The sequence below is a fragment of the Folsomia candida genome, unplaced genomic scaffold, assembly GCF_002217175.1.
Source record: "Folsomia candida strain VU population unplaced genomic scaffold, ASM221717v1 Fcan01_Sc022, whole genome shotgun sequence".
In the NCBI taxonomy this organism is placed as follows: domain Eukaryota; kingdom Metazoa; phylum Arthropoda; class Collembola; order Entomobryomorpha; family Isotomidae; genus Folsomia; species Folsomia candida.
In genome coordinates this window covers 1,765,165-1,789,684 of record NW_019091214.1, presented here as the reverse complement: position 1 = coordinate 1,789,684, position 24,520 = coordinate 1,765,165, and the positions used below count along the sequence as shown (strand labels likewise).

General features: G+C 41.7%; 5 protein-coding genes across 7 annotated transcripts; 3 read left to right on the top strand and 2 right to left on the bottom strand.

Moving 5' to 3' along the window:
• Positions 1-91: 91 nt before the first annotated feature.
• Positions 92-3,975, bottom strand: LOC110858691. 2 transcript variants are annotated; one of them, XR_004836856.1, is made up of 5 exons: positions 3,668-3,975; positions 3,503-3,596; positions 1,579-3,410; positions 489-1,501; positions 92-423 (listed from the first exon to the last, which is right to left on the bottom strand). XR_004836856.1 is itself a non-coding variant. In XM_022107541.2 (4 exons), the coding sequence occupies exons 1-3, from the start codon at positions 3,873-3,875 to the stop codon at positions 3,248-3,250; spliced, it is 465 nt and encodes a 154-aa protein (XP_021963233.1). In that variant the 5' UTR covers positions 3,876-3,975; the 3' UTR covers positions 928-1,501; positions 1,579-3,247. The 2 variants fall into 2 exon arrangements, 1 of the variants encoding a protein (XP_021963233.1); XM_022107541.2 differs by lacking the exon at positions 92-423 and having other exon boundaries at positions 928-1,501.
• Positions 3,976-4,894: 919 nt separating this feature from the next.
• LOC110858772 lies at positions 4,895-6,214 on the bottom strand. Its single transcript, XM_022107643.2, has 2 exons — positions 5,777-6,214; positions 4,895-5,433 (listed from the first exon to the last, which is right to left on the bottom strand). The coding sequence occupies exons 1-2, from the start codon at positions 5,943-5,945 to the stop codon at positions 5,039-5,041; spliced, it is 564 nt and encodes a 187-aa protein (XP_021963335.1). The 5' UTR covers positions 5,946-6,214; the 3' UTR covers positions 4,895-5,038.
• A 947-nt stretch (positions 6,215-7,161) lies between these two features.
• On the top strand, positions 7,162-12,390 carry LOC110858747 (importin-7). The gene is made up of 15 exons (XM_022107607.2): positions 7,162-7,321; positions 7,657-7,863; positions 7,936-8,313; positions 8,380-8,633; positions 8,695-8,983; positions 9,047-9,474; positions 9,558-10,178; positions 10,281-10,596; positions 10,674-10,832; positions 10,911-11,004; positions 11,068-11,136; positions 11,219-11,337; positions 11,406-11,538; positions 11,619-11,762; positions 11,836-12,390. The coding sequence occupies exons 2-15, from the start codon at positions 7,780-7,782 to the stop codon at positions 11,913-11,915; spliced, it is 3,168 nt and encodes a 1,055-aa protein (XP_021963299.1). The 5' UTR covers positions 7,162-7,321; positions 7,657-7,779; the 3' UTR covers positions 11,916-12,390.
• A 130-nt stretch (positions 12,391-12,520) lies between these two features.
• LOC110858707 (asparagine synthetase domain-containing protein 1) lies at positions 12,521-15,636 on the top strand. Its single transcript, XM_022107559.2, has 4 exons — positions 12,521-12,694; positions 12,800-14,117; positions 15,028-15,160; positions 15,237-15,636. Exons 1-4 carry the CDS (start codon positions 12,602-12,604, stop codon positions 15,520-15,522), a joined length of 1,830 nt encoding a protein of 609 aa, XP_021963251.1. The 5' UTR covers positions 12,521-12,601; the 3' UTR covers positions 15,523-15,636.
• Positions 15,637-17,947: 2,311 nt separating this feature from the next.
• Positions 17,948-24,493, top strand: LOC118438506 (neuroligin-4, X-linked-like). 2 transcript variants are annotated; one of them, XM_035858949.1, is made up of 11 exons: positions 17,948-18,718; positions 19,131-19,398; positions 20,079-20,169; positions 20,235-20,376; positions 20,438-20,552; positions 20,809-20,888; positions 21,054-21,458; positions 21,807-21,989; positions 22,062-22,192; positions 22,263-22,354; positions 22,434-24,493. In XM_035858949.1, exons 1-11 carry the CDS (start codon positions 18,452-18,454, stop codon positions 24,104-24,106), a joined length of 3,447 nt encoding a protein of 1,148 aa, XP_035714842.1. In that variant the 5' UTR covers positions 17,948-18,451; the 3' UTR covers positions 24,107-24,493. The 2 variants fall into 2 exon arrangements, with proteins under 2 accessions (XP_035714842.1, XP_035714841.1); XM_035858948.1 differs by having other exon boundaries at positions 17,949-18,718; positions 20,061-20,169.
• Positions 24,494-24,520: the final 27 nt, after the last annotated feature.

Below are 24,520 nucleotides of genomic sequence, written 5' to 3'. Positions count from 1 at the left end.
ACAACAGACAAGTATTTACACAGTTCATGCAGATACCAATTTGTTTGTCAGTTACAGTTAAAAAAAAATAACTAAAATCATAATTTCAAAACATGCCTCACAATTTTTTTAAAAATTTTTATTTGGCGTCACACAACAAATAACTAAAACATTTACAAAAAACAATAACTTTATTCCCCCTTCGTATTTACCCCCGCTGCGCAAACGTATAACAAAACTTGACTGACGAGACCTTATCGTTGAGTCGGAACGGCGTCAATCTATCCACCGTCTGACCATGGACCCGTTTACACTGGCCACCGCAATCCTTGGCGTCGCAGAGATACACGCAGCGGTCGTACGTATCCACGGATGACGCCCAGTTATCGTACGTCGAGGGCAGATTGGTACACTCTCCTTTCAAGTAGTGATGATAATACTTCCCTAAAGATAACACGGCACGGATAAGGTCACACCCATGTCAATGATAAGTTACTTATCATACTTACCTCGAAACAACTCGTCCCCATAGAACGTCACGAATGGCGTTGCTGACACGGGAAGTGGGATTTTTGGTGGTTGTGCTACCAGGAATAGGACTGACTTTTCCGATCTCATTCCACTCACGACGACACTTATCAGCTGCACAATGATAAGGCTGCTGGTCATTACCGGTCTCATCTTACCTCAGATTTATGCAAAAATTGTGCAATTTTAACGTCCAATTTGTCCCGATGAGATCGGCAACCGTAACAAACCAAATTCTGAGATGTATTGAGATCCGAGTACGAATAATGATGCAAAAATGAATCAATTGACAATTTATTTTGTGACTCTTACGCACAAAATTGAAGGGGCGATGATGGGTGTAAATTTACATATTGCACATGCATCTCATCCTTTTGAAGGGGATAAGCAAGGAAGGAAAGTGTAAACAAATCTACATACGACCAATTCATAATTAAGTTTAATGTGTCAATCCACAGGAAGCAATCGACAGGAAATGCAGTTTGGCCAGCACAGCAAAAAATAAAAAGTCACCAAACAACTCTGCATCGAAAACGCACTTTGTCATTCAATTCACCAACAACGCGTGTACCGATTGGACTCATTTTAATAAAAAAAATCACTCAACTAATCAATCAGTAAATTAAGTAAGGCGTAAAATAGGAACACAAACAAATTAATCAATTAGATAATCTCACAGTTACAAAAATAATCGACATAAAAAACAACCAAAATCAAACAAAAACTAGCAACTTCGACCCCTTTTTTCGTCACGAGAAGCAGAACTTGACCGACTTGACGGCATCGTTAAGCCCGATTTTGGCCAGTTGTCCCACCCCCCTCGCCGCCCTGGGGGCCTGATCCTCCACCGCCATCACGCACCTCCCCCCGCAGTCCACCCCGTCACACAATTTGACACAGTGACGCTGCAGATCAATCGAAGATGCCCAATTGGCATGAGACGCCGCCACATTCGTACAACCCTTCTTCGCCAACCGGTGATAGTGGACGCGTCCTTTTATTTACAAAAAAAAATATAAAAATAATTTTATTCCCACTTAAAATTTCCGAAATAAAAAATATTTAGTAAACCTTTATAGTTTTCTCGCTCGTAGAGGATGACGTAAGGGTCGCCCAGGCCGCGGGTGGATCCCAGCCTGTAATCGTCCAACTCCACGTGGGGCGCATTCGCCAAGATTTTTCCCGAGGTGACCACACCCACGGAAAAGATGGAGAGGAGCACGCCCAAAAGAAGGAGGGCGTCGGTCCAGTATGAAAATAGTAATGGAATCTTCATCGCACAAGGTTGAGAACCAAAATTGATCGAAATTGAAATTGTTCCCGATTTTTTTTGCAGTCTTTACTCCGAATTTAAGTTTTTCTAACAACTTTATTATCCCCAAAAACTGAATAGATAAAATGGTTCAAGACATATAAATACAACTCTTTGCATGCCAAACGGTTAATAAGGAATCTAATAAATCTGCACAATCAGTTTTCATGAAACATGGTTTTAAACCAAAATTTATCGAAATTACGATTTTCCCGATTCTATTTTGCAGTCTTTTACTCAGAATTTAATTTATCTCTAAAGACGTTCTTATTTTCGTATCAACTGAAAATCTCCTCAATACGGTGAAAAAGTAATGTAATTAATCTGCACAAACGGAATCAAGTCGGTCCAATCACCTTTCATGAAACAAGGTTTGAAACCAAAATTAACCGAAATTATGATTTTTCCCGATTTTTTTGCAGTCTTTAACTCTGAATTTGACTTTCTTGTTAAATTTATTATCTCAAAAACCTATGAATATTTAGATTCAACTGCAATTTCTCAGAATTTACGACACAACTCGTACCAACTAACGAAATAAACTCAACTGCTCACTTTTCATGAAACGAATAAATAAATAATCTGGTCCAACATTTCGCCAAAATTACAAGTATTTATTTATTGGGGAGCTAGCAAAAATTGGGGATACATACCTTTTAATAACGAGGACATACATAGGTTAATAAGCCAAAAAGGAAGGAAGCGGCGACAGGAAGAAATTATCTCCTGCCAACAAAATCATCAAAACCATCCAAATTATGCCAGGACCTTTTTTCAAGTCAATTTCCATCATCGCTTCTTTATTATTAATTATTACAGCAGCAGAAGACTAGCACATATGTATACACGCAATTAAGTAACTAACTAACCAGGAGAAAAAGCAACAACATAATTACACATTAACCACTCACCATTAGAATAAGGAATATGTAACCAAGCCGTAAAAAAAGTTTTAAACTTTGGATAAAAAAAGTGACGCCACGAGCACAATAAGCAGCCACACGCTACACGGTGATGATAAATAGTAACCCAAAACCAGTAGTACCATGTCATACGGCGTCCCCCATCTATCTATACCACCAAAAAACGTGACTTCCCTACCATCACCAACGACTAACTACACATCTTAAAATTTTACTACTACTACTACACATCTACCATAATCAGTCTTCAATTACAACCGGATATGAACTACATCATGCAACAATAACCCATAAAAAATCAACGAGGAACTCAAAACTAACATTATGTCATGTCACATATTGACATCAAACTATTTACAAACTTTCTCTTATGACTAAAAACCTGTAACTAAAAACTCGAAAAAATAAGCTAAAACCACACAATTCAATCCTCGATTCAAAAGAAAATAAGTCTTAAGAATCCAAAATTCTTCGCTTATCCATTTTCAGGAATTTTTTGTTTTTCTTAGAATTTTTGAAACTTTTGTTGATAACAGAACTTGACGGATCGACCGCGATCATTGATTCCGAGATTGTTCAACCGTTTGACGCCCTTGTCCCCTTGCTCACCGTCTGGGTACAAATTTACACAAGTCCCCCCACAATTCCTCTCGCTACACATGGTCACACTAATAATTCAGAACAATTAAGAAATTAATAACCTTAATTACCACACTGAAAATAATGCGGTAACAAATTGTTACTACATTAATTAACTCACCAACGCCCATGCAACGCCACGCTGGAACTCCAATCCAGATATCGAAACGGCAAGTTGGAACATTCTCGGCGAACCCGTTGGCGAAATATCTTGCCTGGAAATTACATAGTTCACCCCTTCAAAATCTTATCTAACCATTTACTTATCTCAATTTAAATATCTCACCTCGAAAGTTCTCATGCTCATACAATGTAACAAACGGCTCCCCGTTTGCCAACCGATAATCCCCCAACTCTGTCCCCACACGACCGTACGGTTGCCTCAATCCTCCCGACGCTGCCGTCGCCACGACCGTGATTAGGATAAAAAGACGCACTGACGTTGTCGCCAAATTGTCACCACTCACAATTTTCGACACGACTTGATCCATCATTTATGTCACGTCACGACGACTCTTCTGTTATCGATTCGATTTTTGACCACGATCTGTCACACGAGATTGCAGGGACGTGGACGAATTGATAATAATCATCGCATCGATTCCAATCAACCGTTTTGACACTCATAACTATTTTTATATACTTTCTCCTTTAATTAATTTATGTATGCGTAACGGATAGCTTTAATAACATTGCATTTCTATCCACAACGTGAGGATGATATAAGAGATCAGATTTGTCGATTGATACAAATTTATTGGCTTCATATTATTGATTTGATTTCATTCGTGACCACAATGAATTCGCATGCATGAATTTGTTCTGTCATTCAATGTCTTCTTTCCTGCCTGCCATTTCATTGCATTCTGGTCAGACAGGAAAAAAAGTAAGTGGGGAGGCAATAAGTGAATGAGAGGGGACAGTCGATTCTATTCTTATTGTTATTTCTTCATGCAACCACAACACAAAAGCATAACAATTAAGTAACATTCAAGCTATAAATATCTTCTCAACTACGCACGACAAGATATCTGACTACCAACTGTCACATGTTGGAAAATGGTTAATAATAACACGACGTATATTAAATTATAATTTGGCTCAGTTTCTAAAATTTCGTTCAAACAAAGGGACAACCGTGGTCACAATTTCTGCAACATATGGCTCCCTAAATGATTCCTTATGTCAATATGTACATGTGTACAAGGCTATTATTATGGCATCACGCAAGCTATTCAAAACTACATATACCCCGATTCGACAAGATACTTGTCAGCAATGCAGAGATGGGAAAGATTTCCGGTTTGGGAGGCAAGATGAGACGAGATTCACTAACATAATAACATATTTATGCACTTTACTACACCATTGACACGAATCCTGTCATGAAATCGAAAGGGAAAACGAGTTACGTATAAGCACACACAAAATCCCCATATGCACTTATGTACTATGCAAGTCGCCATAAAATTATGTCAAATGCCACAAAAAATGGGCCAAATTTCAACAACAATTCTTTACTGTAGTCTTTATTTATCATTTTCACGACCACACCCTTAACAAACCTATTTAATTAAGAACTATTTTTAATTCTGCCCTCATTTCGACAGAACAAATTGGTGGCAGTACTGACTTATTTTTACACCTCGACGAAATCCTACGACCTTCCGCCTAAATCGACAGTTTTGTAAAAGGGGGCGTCCTCCCGAGGGTCCGCGGCTGTTTCGAGGAGTTCTTCATACTGGGCAGGGTCGACGTATTCGAGGATCGGCGTTCTGACCTCGGCTTGACCTTGTTGACCTCGCCAGGCGTCGTCGGTTGGGGGGCAGGCTTTCACAGAGGCGATATCCTCGGCACGGAAGATGTCGGGGATGGCGTCCTCCAAGTGATGGCCCATGATGTAAGCTCCCTCGCAGTTTTTCGCCTTGTAGAGGAGAACACAGTCGGCGACGCTTCCGGTTCCGGACTCAGTCTTGGTAATCAGCGACTTTTTCGTGTCGGGAGTCAAGTTGGTGCACTTTGGTTCGGGAGTGTAAAATGAGAGGGGTAAACCTGCGGTTAGAAAATATGCATCAAATAAATTAATTATTGACCTAATTCTGATTTAAAAATCTGCAATCTTGGCTAAAATTAAAATTGCTAAAAGTAATCTCAATCGGGAGGAGAAAACAAAATTTAGTACTTGCTTTTCTTCAGATCGTACTAGATAATTTCAGTTTCCTATCAAAATTAATAGACTTTTCAAATCTCAATTATGTCAAAAATCTCTAACATTTCGACATTTTACAAAAATCTCAACTCTCAAAAATCTCAATATTCTCACAATTCCAAGTCTCAATTTCCCCGAAAATCTTAATACTCCTCAAAATCTCAGTTTTCCCTGAAATCGTCTCACCTTTGAAGTTATCTCTCGTAAAGGCTGATCCTCCAACCCAGTACGATTTTGCAAATGAGGACGGAATTTGGATCCGTTTTCCAGTCGGGTATTTCACCCCCGCCGGAAGAGACGCCACCTCCAGTACCACACCCACCACAACCAAACATACCAAATTCACCAAAGCCATCACTTTCTTTAATCTCAACTTTTATCCACAGTTTATCAATCAACTCGACTTATTCAACCAGACACGCACAATGAATGACAAATACGCACAGGAAGTAGTTGGTTTATTACACAATGATAACTTAATCCTCTCCAATGACAAGAAGAAAAGGAAAGCGTACACAAATGCGAGATTATTAACGCTGATGACCAATTTCTTGACGACAAGTCACCTATCTATGTACATACGCTACTTGGCTCGAATCCCTTTCTAAGACTGCAGAGGAACACGGTCTCACTTTTTATTTTTATCGCCCTCCTAATCATCATCCCCCACTCCCATCCTCATTTTGGCACATAGACAACGGCTAAAAGTGAGTCGAGATTCGTCAACCATCATGACAAGTCGAAAAGCAGCGAATGTGGAGAGAGACTTTTACAATTTGGTGGAGTGGATGAGGTCGCGACACAATTCGTGCGGTGCGATATGAGATGATTCAAAAAATTAAATAGGTTGCATAACTTATTGTTATGCAAATATTTGATTCGTAAGAACACATGAAGAACCTACCTGGCTTCCTTCCTTCACCAAGAGATATAGGAGGTCACAACACTAACTAGCTAACTGCATACATATTCATGAAAAACACAGCGTGGTCAAAGTGGTCACATTTTTACGCTTTACTTCATTTTGCGTTAGGTTAGTTGTCTGCACATGATTGTTGGGAATTCAAATGAATTGACTAGAAGACAACTACACTTGTGCATAGGTTTCTTCTTCCTGTTTAGTCGGAGGGGGGAGGGGGTGGTCAGGTCAATACCGACAAAATCATTGCGAATTCTAATAAGACTCACTCCAAGATTTAAATGCAAAATCAGTCATCACATTTATTTAATTAAGCTGATAAGTGACGGCATGTCATGAAAAATTTGCATAATATTTGCATAAGAAGAGATGGACTCTGACCTGCGAGGTTACCAAAACAAAATCACTGCATTCTCCCGAATTCTGACTCCCTCTCCAAGATTTAGATGCAAAAATTAGTCACCACACTTAATTAATTAAACTGATGAGTGGGTGCGGTTATGATCATGTGGTATGAAAAGTTTGCATAATATTTGCATAATATTTGCAGATGGACTCTGACCTTTGGTGATCACGGGGGTAGTCGAAGTCATAGAGTTTGCGATGAGTCGTGCCTCCAGAGATTGCGCCCTCCCTGCAGAATCGTGCAGCATGATTCCCACTCACCCACTCTCACAGATTGAATCACTCTCTTCCTCGCCTCCTGTCTCTCTCTCTCTCTCTTTATCGCTGGCTGGACTAGTCTGGAGTATCGGAAATTTCGAAAATATCAAGATAACCACTTATCAGCATCGGAAAGGATAGAAGAAAAGGTAAGCACTTATATAATCACGGACAGTCTGTCTAGCTTGCAAGAGTCATTTGCAGAGGCACCCTTTTTCCTTCCTTTGTCTCAAAGTACCTACATGATTTCCGGTTGGAAAGAAAGAAATATTTTTAGATAAGCAATTATTGGGTAGTTATCCGTATTAATTAATTAGTTAACTATTTCTCAGATCTTCTTGGTCAAAATTAAGTATTTTTAAATGTGAATTTAATTGACGTTAAGCTGATGTCATAAACTTTCTCCATTCTTTCTTTCTACAAACAAAGTAGTGGTCATCTTATTCACTAATTAATAAATAAAGCCATTTTAATATATTTTCAGATTATTCGAGTGAAGGAAATCAACCAAAAAATCTCTGCAGGATTGGAATTGTCGATATCAAGAGGGCCACCCCCACCAAACTTCTCATTCTGTTTACCTAAATAATTAAAAATCCTTATAAAAATGGACATGCGAAAGATGGCAGAACTCCTCCGCGCGACGATTGACCCGAATCAACGTGCCGCAGCGGAAGAGCAACTCAAACAGGTCAATTATTAACTTCATCATCATCACTAATTAAATTAATTAACTGACAAATAATGAAACTTTAATTAACAGATTGAAAAGATCATCGGCGTGGCACCCGCCCTCCTCCAAATCGTCATGTCAAACGAGGTCGAGATGCCGATCCGCCAAGCGGGTGTGATTTACTTAAAAAATATGATGTTCAAGTCGTGGTCAGAGGACGAAGAGGACACGACCCGTTTCCACATTCATGAACAGGACCGCGCTGTCATTCGTGACGCCCTCGTCGATGCTGCCGTTCACGCCCCAACAATTATCCGATCCCAACTTTGCGAGTGCATCGGATACGTGTGCAAACAAGACTTCCCCACCCGGTGGACCTCCCTTGTCGATAAGATCGTAATCTATTTACAATCTCCGGACGCAGCGGGATGGCCGGGAGCGTTGAGCGGGTTGCGTGCCCTTGTTAAGGTTTGAAACATAGATTTTCCTCTTTAAATTAATTTTACAAACTAATTAATTATCTGCTTTTGACAGGTTTTCGAATATAGGAAAGGCGACGAGCGGGTGGCACTGGACGAGGCGATGAATCTCCTTCTCCCTCTTGTGCAGCAAATCATGGTCGGTCTTCTCCCTGATCATTCCCCTCAAGCTCTCATGATGCAGCGTCTCGTCCTCAAGTCGTTCTACGCCCTCACTCAGCACCACCTCCCACTCGCCCTTCTCGGCGAAAAAGGACAATGGGTCAGGTTTCAACAGTGGATGGAGCTAGTTAGACAAGTTCTCGACAGGTGAGTAGTGTGAGGTCATATACGCATAAAAGGAGGTCAAACTAAGAGTCAATCAATTTAGAACGAACCCGGAGATGGAAAAGAAGCCAGTGGACGATGAGGATCGCGAGGAGTTGGAATCGAACGAGTGGTGGAAGACTAAAAAGTGGGCGATGCGCATTTTATACCGGATGTTTGAGCGGTACGGTTCTCCTGGCGGTGTGACCAAGGAATATAAAGACTTTGCCACATATTACCTCTCAAACTTCTCTGAGGGAGCTATTCAAGTCGTCTTCAAAATCATGGAAACGTACAGAAGGGGAAATTTCGTTGCGGAAAAGGTCATGCGAGACGGCATCCTCTACTTGAAGGTAGGAAACGTTACAAAATTAATGATTTCGCCATGATTAAATAAATTCCATGTTCCCGTTTAGAACGCCGTGAGCCATGCGCACTCATGGAAGTACATCAAACCCCACGCGAACACGATGCTGTCAGATGTGATTTTTCCCCTCATGTGCCATTCCGAGGCGGATGAGACCATGTGGAAAGACGATCCCGTTGAGTACATTCGAACCAAGTATGGCGAGTCGTTGGAAGAGGATTCTGCCGTCAACTGTGGGGAGCAGTTGCTCAATACGATGTGTAAAAAGAGGAAGGGCGTCCTTCCAAAGTGTATCGCTCTCGTGACGCAGGTTCTCAACGAGCCAAACTCTACGCCACAGCAGAAGGACGGTGCGCTCCATATGGTCGGCGCGATTGCGGACATTCTCCTCAAAAAGGATGCATATAAGGATGCCTTTGATGACGTTATCATCCGATTCGTCTTCCCTTCAATGGATGCTCCCTTCCCATTCATTCGGTGCGTCTAATATTTTCAAACTATTTACCTAAAGGAATTGATAAATTAATAATTCGAATGTGCTCCGTTCCGTCTCTCCACAGGGCTCGCGCCGCTTGGCTCATGCAGCGCCTTTCTACCCTAAAATTCTCGCGAGAAGAAGTCCTCACTGAATGTTTGCGTCTCCTCATCAAAGCCGTTTTATCCAAGGAGGAGGAATTGCCCGTCAAAGTGGAGGCGGCTTTCGGACTGGAAGCTTTCATCCAAGACCAGCACCGCACTCATGCCCTCATCCAACCACAAATTCGCCCAGTCACACTAGAACTACTCCAAATGCTTCGCTCCACCGAGAACGACGACCTGACCAACGTGCTGCAAAAGATTGTTTGCGCCTTCGTGGAAGACGTGGCGCAAATCGCGCACGAAATCTGTGTCCACTTGTCTTCCACTTTCCAACAAATAATGGAGTCGACTGCCACCATTGACGACAGCGAGAAGACGATTGTAGCCATGGGACTGCTCAACACGATGGAAACGGTACTCGTAGTAATGGAGGAACAACCCGAAGTTTGCTTAAAGCTGGAGCCCGTCCTTCTCCAGGTTGTCATGCTTATTTTGGAACAGTCCATCATGGAATTTTACGAGGAGGCCTTCTCCCTCATCGCCTCCCTCACAGAGAAACAAATCTCCCCTGCAATGTGGCAGGTTTTTGGGGGGCTGTACCGGTAATTTTACAAAATATTTTTACTCTAGTATGTTTATATTTCCATCCATTTCTAATTAGTTTACCACATGAGCCATCACTAATCTTTGCATTGGTTTTCCAGTGTGATTGAGCGTGACGGAACGGACTACTTTGTTGAAATGATGCCCACCTTGCACAACTACATCACGGTCGATACTGACGCGTTCCTCTCCGACGAGAACCGTCTCATTGCGGTTTGCTCCATAATAAAGAAGGTTCTCCTGGACGATGCCGACGTTGGAGAAGATGCCGAAAGTCATGCCGCAAAGCTCATCGAAGTCTTGATCCTGCAGTGTCGTGGGAAGATTCAGCCGGTGATCCCGTCCCTCTTACAACTCGCCCTCGAACGGCTCAACAGACCTATCAAGACATCCGAGTTGAGAACAATGTGTCTCCAGGTGCGTAGTAGAAACTAATAGCACACTTATCAGCATGTAGTGCAGTGTTAGCATCATTTTTTGTCGGGTCACAACAGGTCGTCGTCGCATCTCTCTATCATGACCTCAGCCTCACCCAGAGTGTCGTCGTGAGTGGGATGGACGCCTTTGTAAAGCAGTGGATCAACGACACGGACTGCTTTTTGGGTCTGCATGATAGAAAGATCTGCGTTCTCGGACTCTGTGCGCTCATTCAGGTGAGTCGAGTGAAAGAAAAACGTCAAAATTTCTGTGGATTTTGCGCCATTCAATTTGTATCCTCATTTTCCTTACAGAGTCCGAATAAACCCATGGCGCTGCAAGAATGCTCGAAAGAAGTCCTACCTTCCCTCATTTTGTTGTTCGACGGACTCAAGAGAGCCTATGCGGGTAAGAAATTCACCTCATTTTTCTTAAAAAATTAAATTACGAAACATTTTTATTCTGTATTAGCTAAAGCCCTCGAGAATGCGGACTCTGATTCGGAAGAGGAGGAAGAAGATGAAGAGTGTGAAGTCGAAGGTAACTCAGCCACATTAAATCTTGATTTCATATTATTTTCTATTTACTAAAATTGTGCCCTTTGTTTAATAAAAATGTTTAGAAGCTCTGAGCGACAATGAGGACGACATTGATGAAGAATCCGCCGAATATTTAGAAACCCTGGAGGAAAAGTTGAACAAGAGTAAAACGCCGTTCCCCATGAATGCAGAAATTCAAGGAGTGAGTAAACCATTAAGTTAGTGAACTAAATTGGTGAACTAATTATTACTATTATTATAATTTCCCAGGATGACGAAGATGACGATGACGACGACGACTACTCGGATGGGGAGGAAACTCCACTAGAGTGCTATGCCACGCCGTTGGACGACGAGGAGTCTAACGTCGACGAGTACATCATATTCAAAGAAGTTCTCATCGGTAATAAAATAAAAATCAGGATTTCTCAACAATTTCACTCTAAACTTTCCCCAGAAATTTAAAACCTTATAATTTTACAGCTTTACAACAACGCGAGCCCGAGTGGTACAACTTGTTGACCACCAATTTAAACGAAGACCAGAGAAAATCTATGCAAGAAATTTTTACGTTGGCAGATCAGCGAAAAGCGGCAGCACAGAGTAAAGAAATCCAGAAACGTGGAGGTGAGAAAAACTTGATTACAAATTTTGCATTAAAAACTTACTATAATTTTAATTTTGCTAATTTTGTCCAAAGGATTCGAATTCCGACCGCAAGCTGTCCCCCAAACTTTTAACTTTGGAAGTGGAAACGTTCCCGAATTTGGACGTCCTTAGTGAAAATAACGCGTTTAATAATAATATAATAACTAAACCTTTTAGGACACGATATGAATAAGAAAAGAGGCTGTGTTGTTACCTGAACTTGAACTGGTGGGATCATTCATAATAAGATCACGGTGCTCGAACTTCTTCTCGTCCTCCTCCTCCTGGGTTTCTCCTCGTTCTTTACTTTTCTATCCTTATTATTTAATTCAAGCTATAGAACTTTGTATAACAGATTGTTAACCATTTGTTAAGTTACTTGTTAATTATTAGTTATTATGACGTGTTAATAAACCACCACCTCCTTGTTTACGTATAATTTCGAAAAGAATTGTGATCCCTGTGCCACTATTGTAAACTGTGTTGGGAGAAACCCGAGGAGAACGAAAGAATTACAGTACTGTGAGTCATAAGATGATGGAAATTGATGATTGTGAAAATCATATATATTATAAATAAATAAATAATTATTATGTGGTTATCTTTATGAGATGGTTATCAGTCCTAATTTATTCAAAATCTTATCCAACCAAGAGTATGAGACACTTTTTTCATATCATTTGTGAGGTTGTAAGCGTTGGTTGTGGAACAAAGTCAATGAGATCTTGGATGTTCTGGGCGGCAGAGTTTACAAAAACAAGAACCGGTTCACTTTCGTGTGTACATTTTACATATTTTCCTTTGCGTTTAAATTTTAAATGTGTGGAATTTGCTGTAGTATTTCCACTACCGGAAATGGTGGCAATTCATCACAACAACAATGCGACATTTGTCGGGGTCGTGACTTAAATGTGAGCTCCTTGTCAAATACAAATATCAAATAGAAACTTTACAGTTTGTAGCTGAAATTCAGACTTTGTAATGTATTAAAAATTTTGTTAATGCTTATCTATTAGGATATTTCGTCCTCTTCCCTGCTTGACGACATGGTTACCCTGCACGCCCGTCGGGGTCCTGACCTTTCTTCTCCCCCTCCGTGGGAAACCTCTCACATTTTCTCGGACGATGATGATATCAACCACCACGTCCACTTATCCGGTTATACTCTTTGGACACAAGGACCCCGCCCTTCGCCACAACCATATTCCTCTATTGATAATGAGTACCATCTCCTCTTCAATGGGGACATTTACTCTTTTACGGGTGCTCACAATTACGAAAACGACCTAGCCTTCGACCCTACCAAGACGAACGACGGACTCGCTCTTTTTCACGCCTTGACACAATTCTCCACCTCGTTTGAGGAGAATTTGACCTCCGTAATTTCCAATCTGCGCGGACCCTTCGCCTTCATCTTGGTCGTGAAAGGAAGGGAAATTTGGTTCGGTCGCGACTTTTTTGGACGGCAGAGTCTACTCTTTTCCAGCAGTAATTCAAAATTGAGCTGGCACATTTCATCCGTTTCTGTATTTCCCGACCTTTTCGAAATCCCTGCCACGGGAATTTTCCGCCTTGACCTATCCTCTCAGACGGTCACCTTGTTCCCTTACCACGAGCCTTTGAACCATCAACGTCTCGATGTCGCTGCAAATCTCGACCAATTTGCAGAATTCTTGTCCAAGTTTGACCTCACCTTCATCCCAAATAACTCTCCTCATAGTATTCACCAAAGTTTCGACACTACATTTCTCCAATCTCATGACGACGACAATACCACTCTCGCTAAACTCGTCGATCTCTCGACCAAAAATCTCCCTCCTGGCGAAACCCTTCGCCACGCTGCAACCATTTTGTCCCCGTACATCACCTCCTTCCTCTCCCATCTCCGCCGTGCCATTCATCTTCGTCTCACCGCTGTTGCGCCACACTGTAAAACCTGCTCAACTTCCTGTCACCATTCTCGAGTCGGAATTCTCTTCTCAGGAGGTCTCGACTCGACCGTGTTGGCCTATCTCGCAGCCGAACAACTCAACTACGAAGACAGTCTGGACTTGCTCAACGTCTCCTTCACATCCTCCACTGCGCCCGATCGCATCACCGGACTCGAGTCTTACGCCATGTTGACAGCACTTTTCCCCAAGAAACGACTCAACCTTGTCCTCATCGACGAAACGAAGGAGGACGTCGTCACCCAACGCCGTGAAAGGATCAAGACCCTTATTTCCCCGTTGACGAGTGTGATTGACGACTCGCTCGGGTGCTGTCTCTGGTTTGCGGGTAGAGGAGGAAAGGACAACAACTTGTCCCCAGTTAGGACAGTTCTTCTCGGATCGGGTAATAATAAAATAGACTTTTTTTGGGGTGGCGACTATAGTTCCGAACAGATCAGATAATCGTGTATCTGATCTGATATCTGATCTGATCTGAAAATTTCAGATATGCAAAATCGTTATCTGATCTGATCTGAAATTTTCAGATCAGATAAATGTCATATCTGATCTGAACATTCAGATATCTGATTTATCTGTTCAGATATCAGATATCTGAAATAAAATTGTCAATATTGCAAACACTACTAAAAACATTTCAGGTTAAATTATTTATTTGCTTTCTTTTCTTTTATTTTCACACATTGATAAAGGAATAGTAAAGCAGTTACTACTAAAGAATATTATTATTTGAGGTTGAAATATCATAAAATAATTTTACATTAAATTACCCAAGCATCAAAATAATTATATCCTCTAGCAAATCACGACTGTTACTAATCTGAAGTAAAACCATCAGAATTTTGTGGTTAATTGCCTCGATGATTTTAAGATAACCCGATCACCTCAGTCTAACTCTAGAATTTTTGTGATTATTTCAGTTGTATTATTCGAAATTTTTATTCGAACTCTGGATATTTAAATCAACGGAAACACCAAGAATTTGGTCTATTTGCAAGTTTATTATGGCTGCACGTTAACAAACATTATAAGTGCAGTTTTGACTCGATTGAATCTGAAAATTACTAAAAACCAGATATCTGAACAGATATCAGATATCTGAAAAAAATTCAGTTCAGATATCTGATTTTACGACTGACTATTTGATCTGATCTGTTATCTGATTTTTTAATCAGATCAGATATTTTTGGTATCTGATCTGACAATTATCTGATCTGATCTGATATCTGATCTGAATTATCTGATCTGTTCGGAACTATAGTGGCGACAATCTAAAATGTAACCCTTTCCCATAGGTGCCGACGAACTGTTTGGTGGGTACAGTCGACACAAATCAGCTTACGAAAGAGGAGGATGGGACAGTCTTACGGCGGAAATGCAAATGGACCTGGATCGAATTTCTATCCGGAACATGGGACGAGACAATAGGTTAATAAATAAATAAAATTGTCCACTTCATTATGCAAATATTATCGAACGAATCCTAATTTATTTTCATTTGCAGGGTGCTCTCTGATCACGGCTTGTCTCCCAGGATGCCATTTCTGGACGAGGCCGTCGTTCACTTCCTGGCTCGAGAGGTTCCCACGTGGGTGAAATGCTGCCCCCTTTTTAAGCATGTCGGTTTGGGGGATAAAATTCTACTCCGTGCCACCGCCCTCACCCTTTTTGGAGACGACCACTCCTCCGTGGCGCTCTTTCCCAAGAGAGCGATGCAGTTTGGCAGCAGGATTGCAAAACTGGAAAATTCCAAGGAGAAAGGAGGCGACAAGTGTGCACGACTAGTCTGATGTGATAAATTGTGATCCATTTATGCAAAATATTATGCACATTTTTAATTAATATTACGTCTCTTGAAAGTTTTTAATTTTTGTGCATAAAAAAAGTTATCCACTTTTTGAAAATTTTTTGTTCTCAACTTCTTGCATAATTTTCCTTGCATGAATTTCTAAGATTTTTATATGCAAGTTGCTAAATATTTCCTGTGACACTTGGCTGACGATTTTTACCCGACATGTGAACCACTCACTCTCCTCTCACCCGTTACAGGAATCTTTCTAAACCAACTCAACCTCAAAATGCATTCCATCAAAAACCATCGTGTCGTCACTCCGAAAACGGTACCCACCCGAACAAAACGTCCTCCATTTAACTTCTCCAGATTTTGCCTCACATTAGAAAATATGTTCGATTTCCACCACCCTCGTCAACCTAAACCTGCCCACATCCTTTCTGCCCAGCCCTCTTATCTCAGTGTGAGAAGTTATCTTGATGCTTATCTTGCCCTCTGAACATACGCATTTTTTCCCTACCGTCGTCATTGTCCAACAAGAAAGAGTGTTTGCCAAGAAGACGGGGGGATGAGAAATGATGCACTTTTCCAAGACATACACAAAACCAACTTGGCTTGACACATTCCTCTCTCTCTCTCTCCTCTGATTCTTTTAATTCTTAGCTCAAATATAAACCCTAACTTCTTAACATGACGGCTTATCATTATTCTCCCCTCTAACTTAACTTTTCCTGAGTAAACATGCATGTAGGCATCTCCATTCTGAGAAATATGGATGCCCACATACAAAACATACCAGAACCATGTCCTTTTTCTTCCCGTGTACCTCTTTTCATACCAGAAATTGTAATAACACGCGATTCATTTCTCTCCTGTCTGTCGCCCTCCGCTCATCTGTCGTAGCGTGTCGTGGCGTGTATGGCGTGGCACGGAGGAAACGTAAGGCATGCAGTGTAATGCATCAAAATCACGCAGAGATCAACATTTTTGGCACACCGCCACCCTCGCTTTTCTCGAACCCAACAAACTAAAAATCCTCCTCGGGAGATGCAGAATTCTGACCATCCTTTTACTCCTTCCGTATTAAAAGCTACGTAATAACGGCAAGGCAAGATTCAAGTCCAACAGCGTCAAATGCGGAATAATTACGAGAAACACCACTCATCTGCCACAATTTAGGAAAATATATCAAAAACCAAAAAGTACACTAAACGACTTATATTTTAACCAAGTAAAATATGTATAAATCTTCACAAGTAAATAAACATGTTACACAAATCAGTCCTTCGTTACCTCTTCAAAAAGCATTTTGTCTAAATTTTCTTAAAAATCTTTCATGTCTTTCTCTCTCTTTGTGTCCGTTGTTTTTTTAAATTTTAATTCTCTCCCAAGAAGAAGAACAAAGTCGGGAAACACGAAAGAAGGCAGCAACAAATCGTAATCTTTTTCATCAATGTTCCAACCCTTCATTTACATAAAAGAACACGTCTTGTTCTGTTCGTTCTTCTTCTTCTTTTCTCCACAAAACCCACTTCCTTCCGACTCACACGAGTCAAAATATGTACATACATACATATGCCAATGTTTGTTTAACGGGCTAAATGTGCCCACAAAGTGATCCTTCTTCTCCCCTTCAGAAGCCGAATTATGCTACTAATTGCCAATTATTCCCATATTACGGCAGCCCACATGGCTCAAGCATTCAGACGAGAAGAATGGGATTAAGAAGAACAAAGACCACCGTTTGTGAGTTACTCGATCATTACGCGGAATAAAATATGTACACACAGAAATTCCAAGCCAATTGTTTATTCCGTCCACAAAGGGAGGAATTTAATGCCTAATTCGATACAATAATAGTAATATGCAGATAATGAGCTCCCCATTGAAGAGACACGTCGCAATTCTACCCGGATTTTAGATCGGGTCTGCATCTACCCAAAACAGGACGGAAATCTGACCCCATTTTAAATTCCTTATGCCCAAATCAAAGACAAATACGGCTTCATTTCCTCCAATAATTTTGCATGCAGTACGAAACAGTACAGTCATCCATTCAAAGCTCCAACTCATTCTGCATTCCTCCATCTTTAAAAAAACGCTTCCTTTCATCAGAATTATTCAGAGGTACATACACGACACGACCACACAGCCATATTTTTCCCTTAGATATGCTTGAATCAGCCAAAAACCAGGGGAGCAGTTATTTAGCGGAAGGTTGTTCGAACCCGACTTGCAGAAATACATATTCCTCCTACGAACTCATAGATACAGTTCCGTAATTAATTCCATACGCATTTTCATACATCCACATATGCAAAACCAAGTTCACCACATTACATTTTGTTTAAAAATCATCCACTTAACGGAACACTAGTGTCTCACGTGGTGTCCCTGCCTGCATAAAATAAGTAGTAATTCCGCCTAGGTACGAGAATATAATGGTACGAAAGTTGACTCGTCGTCTTCTTCCTCTTCGTTGTCATCTATTTTAAGTGGATTGACTTTGCATACACGTTACTCCTCAAGAAGCTGCTCTTCGAACGCTCGTTAAACCAAAGTACTACTCGATCTCAGTACTACGAACGAAAAGTACTGTTCCCGTGTGCATGGCGTTATTAGTGGGGCCGACGAGTCGAGTATAATGCCCGCATGGTTAAAAAATCTCTCACAGAATTCAAAACCCGGGTTAAAAATAGATGCCCCTTTCATACAACTTCCTTCCTTCAACTACGTACATACGTGCTAATAAGGCATGCATGCATCCAATCCACTCCACTCTTTTATCACCAAATCAACAACACAATAATATGACGACGGGGACGACGACCAAGTTCAACTTTATCGCCAAAATGGATATCAAAACCAGAAATGTGACCTCGTAAAGTGAAAGGTGTTCATAAATAGGTGGAAAATTTGTCGTAAAAATGGTGCCCGTGAAACAGAAAACTTTTCAGTTCTTCGTGGTACTCGTCGTGGTTTTGGGTGTATTGTCACCGGAAGTGAGTTCCGCTTCCACGTTGCATAATATGAGTCCGAGAGTGGTGTTTACGAAGCAGGGTCCCGTCCAGGGGTTTCTGGGACCGGCGGATAGTGGGATTTATCATACGCCGCATTATTCGAGTGGGGGGAGTGGTAGTGGGAGGGATAGAGGTTTTGATATGAGACAGTACAATGGAAAACCTATTATCGAGGTGAGACTGGACATTTTTTTGTAAATTAAGTAAGTAATAAAAGCGGAAATGCAGTTTTAGGCAAAGTCAGGGCTTACCGGTTATGGTCATGGTTGTCTGTCTGTCTTATCGATTACGCTGGTAAAACTTATCCAATCGACTTAAAATTTTGCGTACAAGTAGAATATGTACACTTAGGAATGAAGTCCGAAAATGGGTAAAATTTGTGGAAAAATAAAAAAGCTGTGGTGGTGATAAACCCTCCTCAATTATTGATAACAGCCTGACTTGGGCTAAATAAGGCTGCACTCAACTGTTGGTTTTTCATGACAAATTTTGAAAAATTAAAAATTTTGGAAAACTAAAAAATTTGCATTTGATAGTCAATACATTTTTAGTTAAAAAACATAAATTTGGTATGATTTTTTTCCAGATATTTCGTGGTATTCCGTACGCATCGCCCCCGATCGGACCGCTTCTACGGTACGAGTCACCCTCTCCACTCCCCCACCGGTCGAGGACGGAAGTCTTCAATGCGAACGTGTCGCACCCCTCGTGCCCCAGAACGTCGGAGGAAGTATTAAACAGGACGATGGGAGGTGGTGGAGGAGGACCTATGGACAAGTTTCGAACGTTACGGAAAACGCTGGAGAATTCTGTGGAGGATTGTCTCTATCTCGACATTTATGCTCCACTCAACAGTATGCAGAAAATTTACATGTTTTTTTTTTAGTTTCTCCATCCATTTCGGTGAAATCGTAAAATTTTCAACTCCAGAAAATCCGATTTTTATTTACTTTCTACTTTCTAATTTTTGAAAACTTCACTGTACGTGGAAAATTTTCGTAATCTCTAACTTTCTCCATTCTCAAATTTCATATTCATTTTGGTCAAAGTATTTCGAGTTTATTATAACCTTTTATTTTTTCTTTACGAAATTTCATTTTTCTGCTTTCTTCATTTTAATTTTTGTAGTTCAGTTTAAAAAACTTGCTATTTTTACTGCGGCTTTGTTCAGTTTAATATTTGCATTCAACTTTCTCCACTTTCACCACTACTGAGTCTCATAGTTTGAAGTTTTGAAATTAAACATTTTAGCAAAAATTCTCAACTTTCTCCGTACTTTCTTCACTGCTAGTAGCTTTAGATTTTCTGATGTCTTATATTTTTTAAACACGAATTCTTAGTCACACACAGCTTTCTCCACCTGTTGCAAACTCAACTTTCTCTCGTTCTCCTAACCCGAAATTTTTGCTATGCACAATTTATTTATTATTTATTTACTCTCTCTCTTGTATATTTAATTCTGCTTTCTCTTTGTTTCACTTTCTCTCCTTTTGCACGTCTCCTCCCCAATTTGCAGGCATATATTACAACGCAGGTGATAAGTCGCGAGGAAACAATGGGCTGGCCGTCCTCGTCTACATGAACTCTCACCCCGACGACCCTGAAAATCCGTTCGATGGCTCCAGGTAGTTAAAAAGTTACTTATTCCCCCAAACCGGAAGTGACTTAAATCACTTTCTCCTCCAAATAGCGTGGCCGCCATCGGAAATATAATCGTCATCTCGGTGCGATATCGAACCGGCGTGCTGGGATTTCTCCAACCCAGCTATTCTGAAGATGTCAGAGCAAACTTTGGTCTTTGGGACCAGCTTGCGGCCCTCCAGTGGATCAAGGTTAATTAAATTGTGGCCAATTTTAAGGGAGTCAATTCCTAATTTCAAGTTTTTTTTGTAGGAGAACATAGCCGAGTTTGGCGGAGATTCTGACAACATTTCCCTCATGGGATTTGACATCGACGCCACGACGGCAGGACTACTCTCACTCTCTCCCGTCTCACAAGCGTACAATGGTAAAGACCAATAGTTTATCACTATATTTCTGTCATGCTAGATTAATCTACGTTATAATATGATAGATAAACAATTAAATATGAGGATAATTAAATATCCATCAATTACTTAATCGTGCTTTCTCTCAAAATAAACTGGAAAAATTGTGGACATCCTTACTGCCCAATTTTCTAATCCTGCCATTTTGAAATAATGCACAATTTTTGTAACTGAATTAATGAGAATAAATCCACCACTCAATTTATTGTTGTGCAGGCTTATTCCATCGTCTCATCCTCCTCAACGGATCTCCCTTTACGCCAAACGCCATCAACCCTGAACCAATTCGGACCACGGTAAACAAAAAAATACGCAAATATTTACTTGGCTACTTTCACTCTAAAAAATTGCAAAAACCATGCACATAATTATCCCCAACTTTCTCCCACATTCTTCTTTGACTCTAAAAAATTATAACTTTCCCCACCCAAAGAACTCCATAATTAATTATTCTTCCTCAGTTCCAACTCGCCCGAGCTTTGCCATGTCCCTCGGCCTCCTCCATTTCCGGTTCGAGTGGGGACTCTGACTTGGCGAAATGTCTGCGAGGCATGCCCGTCCCACGTCTGATCACTGCCGCCGAAAAGAACATTGGCGCTCCTCCATTGACCTTTCCCTTCTCGCCGATCGCGGACGGGATAATCGTGCCGCACGAGATGAACCAGCCCCATCCCGCATCAGCCCCCGCCGTGGAAGCGATGCTGGCCAAGTATGACATCCTCTGCGGGCTGAAGGAGGGGCCAGTCCTCCCACTCGTCGGTCGTCACACCCTCAACAACATTAACCTCGACAGGTTCATCACGGCCGTGATCAAACTCACGATGAAAATGGAGTCCGGTTCCGAACCGACGGAACAGGTCAAAAAGGTGAGAAATTAAATTGGATGCAATTTCGCAAAAAATAGTAAAATGATAAAAAAAATAAAAATAATTGGTCTACACGATTTCATCAGGCAAAAAAAATCGGGTATAAACTTTCTAAAAATTCTGCAAATTCAGAAATTTGCATGGGGAAAGTATTTATTTGACGATCCTCAGCTTGCTGACCTAAAATTATATTGAAGAGGTTCACATATCTTAAAATTCACAAACTGGAATCAAACCTGTTCAAAAATTAGAATTTCGAATTTAATTTACAAGAAAATTACATTTTTCAAATAAAAATTCTTCAAAAAATTGATTTCTAAAAAGATTTCTAAAAAATTTCTACCACAGGTGATTCGGTCAGCCCTGATAAACGACCAAGGCTACGGTTCCTCTCCCCCGATGCGCGAACTGATCTCTGACTTTCTGGTGGTGCAGCCGATGATCGATCTCCTCAACGCCCACGCCTCCCGTGCCGACAAGAAGACGTTCTTCTACGTTCTGAAAGACTTTGACCCTCTCAACACAAAAGCGGTATTAAAAAAGTTCTTAACATTTTCCCTCGTAAAAAAATTATTCAACAAATTTCCATTGTTATTATCACAGATGGACGAAATCTCGTACATCTTCTCAAGCTCGGTCTACAAGTGGAAGTACACGGGAAGTCCGTCCCACGCCTATAAACTCCACCCCTTCGTCATGCTGATCAACCTACTAGCCAACTTTGTCAGAAATGGGTACGCATTTTATTACTTATTTATTATTAAAGCATTTTTTCACCAAGTTTTTTTTTTAAATTCCAAACAGAGATCCCAACATTTCCGATCCGACGGATCGTTTCCAACCCCCGCAATCCTGGCCAGAGTATACGCCCGAGTATGGACGATATTTAGAAATCGGTACGCATTTTTTTCCCAAAGCATAAATTGTGCGTGTATCTACAATTTGCGAAATTAATTGCAAATTTTCTCTCCCCAGCGGAAGACATCCGATTTCCCTCATCCTACCGAAAACACTCCACGACCTTCTGGGGAAAGACGTTCCACTCGATTATGAAGTCATTTTCCAACAAATCTCTAACTGACACCTCATCTTCCTCAACCTTCCCCCAGTTTCCACCTCACTTTTCATCCCCTCCTCACTACCCTGGACACACCCACGCCAACGATGACTACTCCCCCAACAATCCCGACCTTTACTACCCCCCACCTGGCAATAACCCTTCCACCACCACGACCACAGCCGGGGTCACTCTGGGAGGTCAAAGTGCCATCGTGCTCATCGGCTGTCTCCTCCTTCTCCTCAACTTCCTCTGCTTCATGGGCCTCTTTTACCAACGGGAACGTCTCAAGAAGGCGGAACTCCAACTGCGGAAACGTTACCTCGACACGCAACAAAGAAACAAAGACGGCGGCGCCACTTCCGGTGACGATATCGAGTGCTCCTCCTCCTTCGTGGGGGGTGAACCGTCAAAATACTCGGCTCCACCGCCACCCCAACCACCACTCCAGCACCGTCGCTCCCCTCACCTCGTGTCCACCATGATGCTTCGCAACGGTGGTGGAGACACGATGTCAGAAACTGAAACGGAGAACGGTTTCGGGCCAGATTTCCTGACTCCGAATTACGACCCGAAAACGAAGGTTAATCGATGGATGCAAATGCAGGCGCAGGCTTCTCAACAGTCGCGTGACCTCTACTCGACCCCGTCCATCCAGCAGCAGCAGAATCACACTCATCCGAAACTCCAACGCCTCTCGCACGTGAGAGAGGATGATGATCCTCCCCGTCCACCAGACGTACCGCCATGGATGCTCACCCCACAATCGTCACATCCACCACATCGTCACGGGGACGATGATGACGACAATCCACAATCCGTGACACCTACCCCGACGCCAAGCGGGCAAATCTACGCCCCCCACCAGCACCACCACCACCAGCCACAAATAATCCCCCTTTCCCACGTCCCTCCAGGCTACCTCCTCTCCTCGTCCTCAACCCCGCACCCCCTCCAATTCAACGTCAACTCGTTGCCACGTCAAAACCAGCCCCACCACCACCACCACCCACCCCACGCCCTTCCCGACCCGCCCGTCCAGTTCATCCCGCAATTGCCGTATCACGGGTCGCCGTACAAACCCGATCCTCGCACGATGGGGAGTGACATTCCCTACGCGGACTCGAGGGCCACCTCGCCCTCAATCATTTCCGCACCGGCAGGATTTGCCAATTCGAACGGACCCATTATTGCGAATAATATTAGTGCGAAAAATCAGCCGAAAGGGATCCTGGTCTCGGCGCCGAAGAGATCGTCTACCCTGATCGTGCGTGACCTCGACCCTGACGAGCAAGACGGGGAGATGGGAGAGCCGAAATATGTTCCGGTGAAACAGGGCACGCTAAAAAGGTCGGTTGCCGTTGAGACGACGGACCCCACGGCGATGACGACCGCCATAACGCCAGAGTCGTCGTTTAACGGGGGGAGGAAAAGTTTGGAAAGCGAGGACAACATAAGTTCCTCCGCGGCGACAGAGGCGACAATTATTCCGAGTTCGACAATCACGACAATAAATGGTTCAAATCCTCATCCTCTCCTCCATCCTAGTTCAGGCCAGCAAGTTAGAGTTACTTTTAAGGAGGATTTGTAAATTAATGAGTTTAATGACATTTTAACAGTTGTTATCTAGTTAGGAATGGATCTCATATTTAGTAGTTAATTAATAGTTAATTAACTATGTCGGAATTTTACTGATATTCATTCTACAAATATCTAGGATTTTTTTAGTATGACAACAATTTTTGTACTCTAAAGTGTTACAAACTTTATGTAAATACATGAAAAATCTGTATGAGAGACTGCATTTTGTAATACACAGTTCTGGGGATGAGTTGCAATTGACTGGTATCTAGATTAGTTGTTACTTTTCAGACTGGATTTTGTAGCTTGTGAATAATTTTCATTCTAAATATTTACCAAGATTACGACGCCGATTGAGGATTAAATAATAAAAGATTTACGATTAGAGTAAGTATTAGATCCACGTTGTGGGTAATGGGGATTG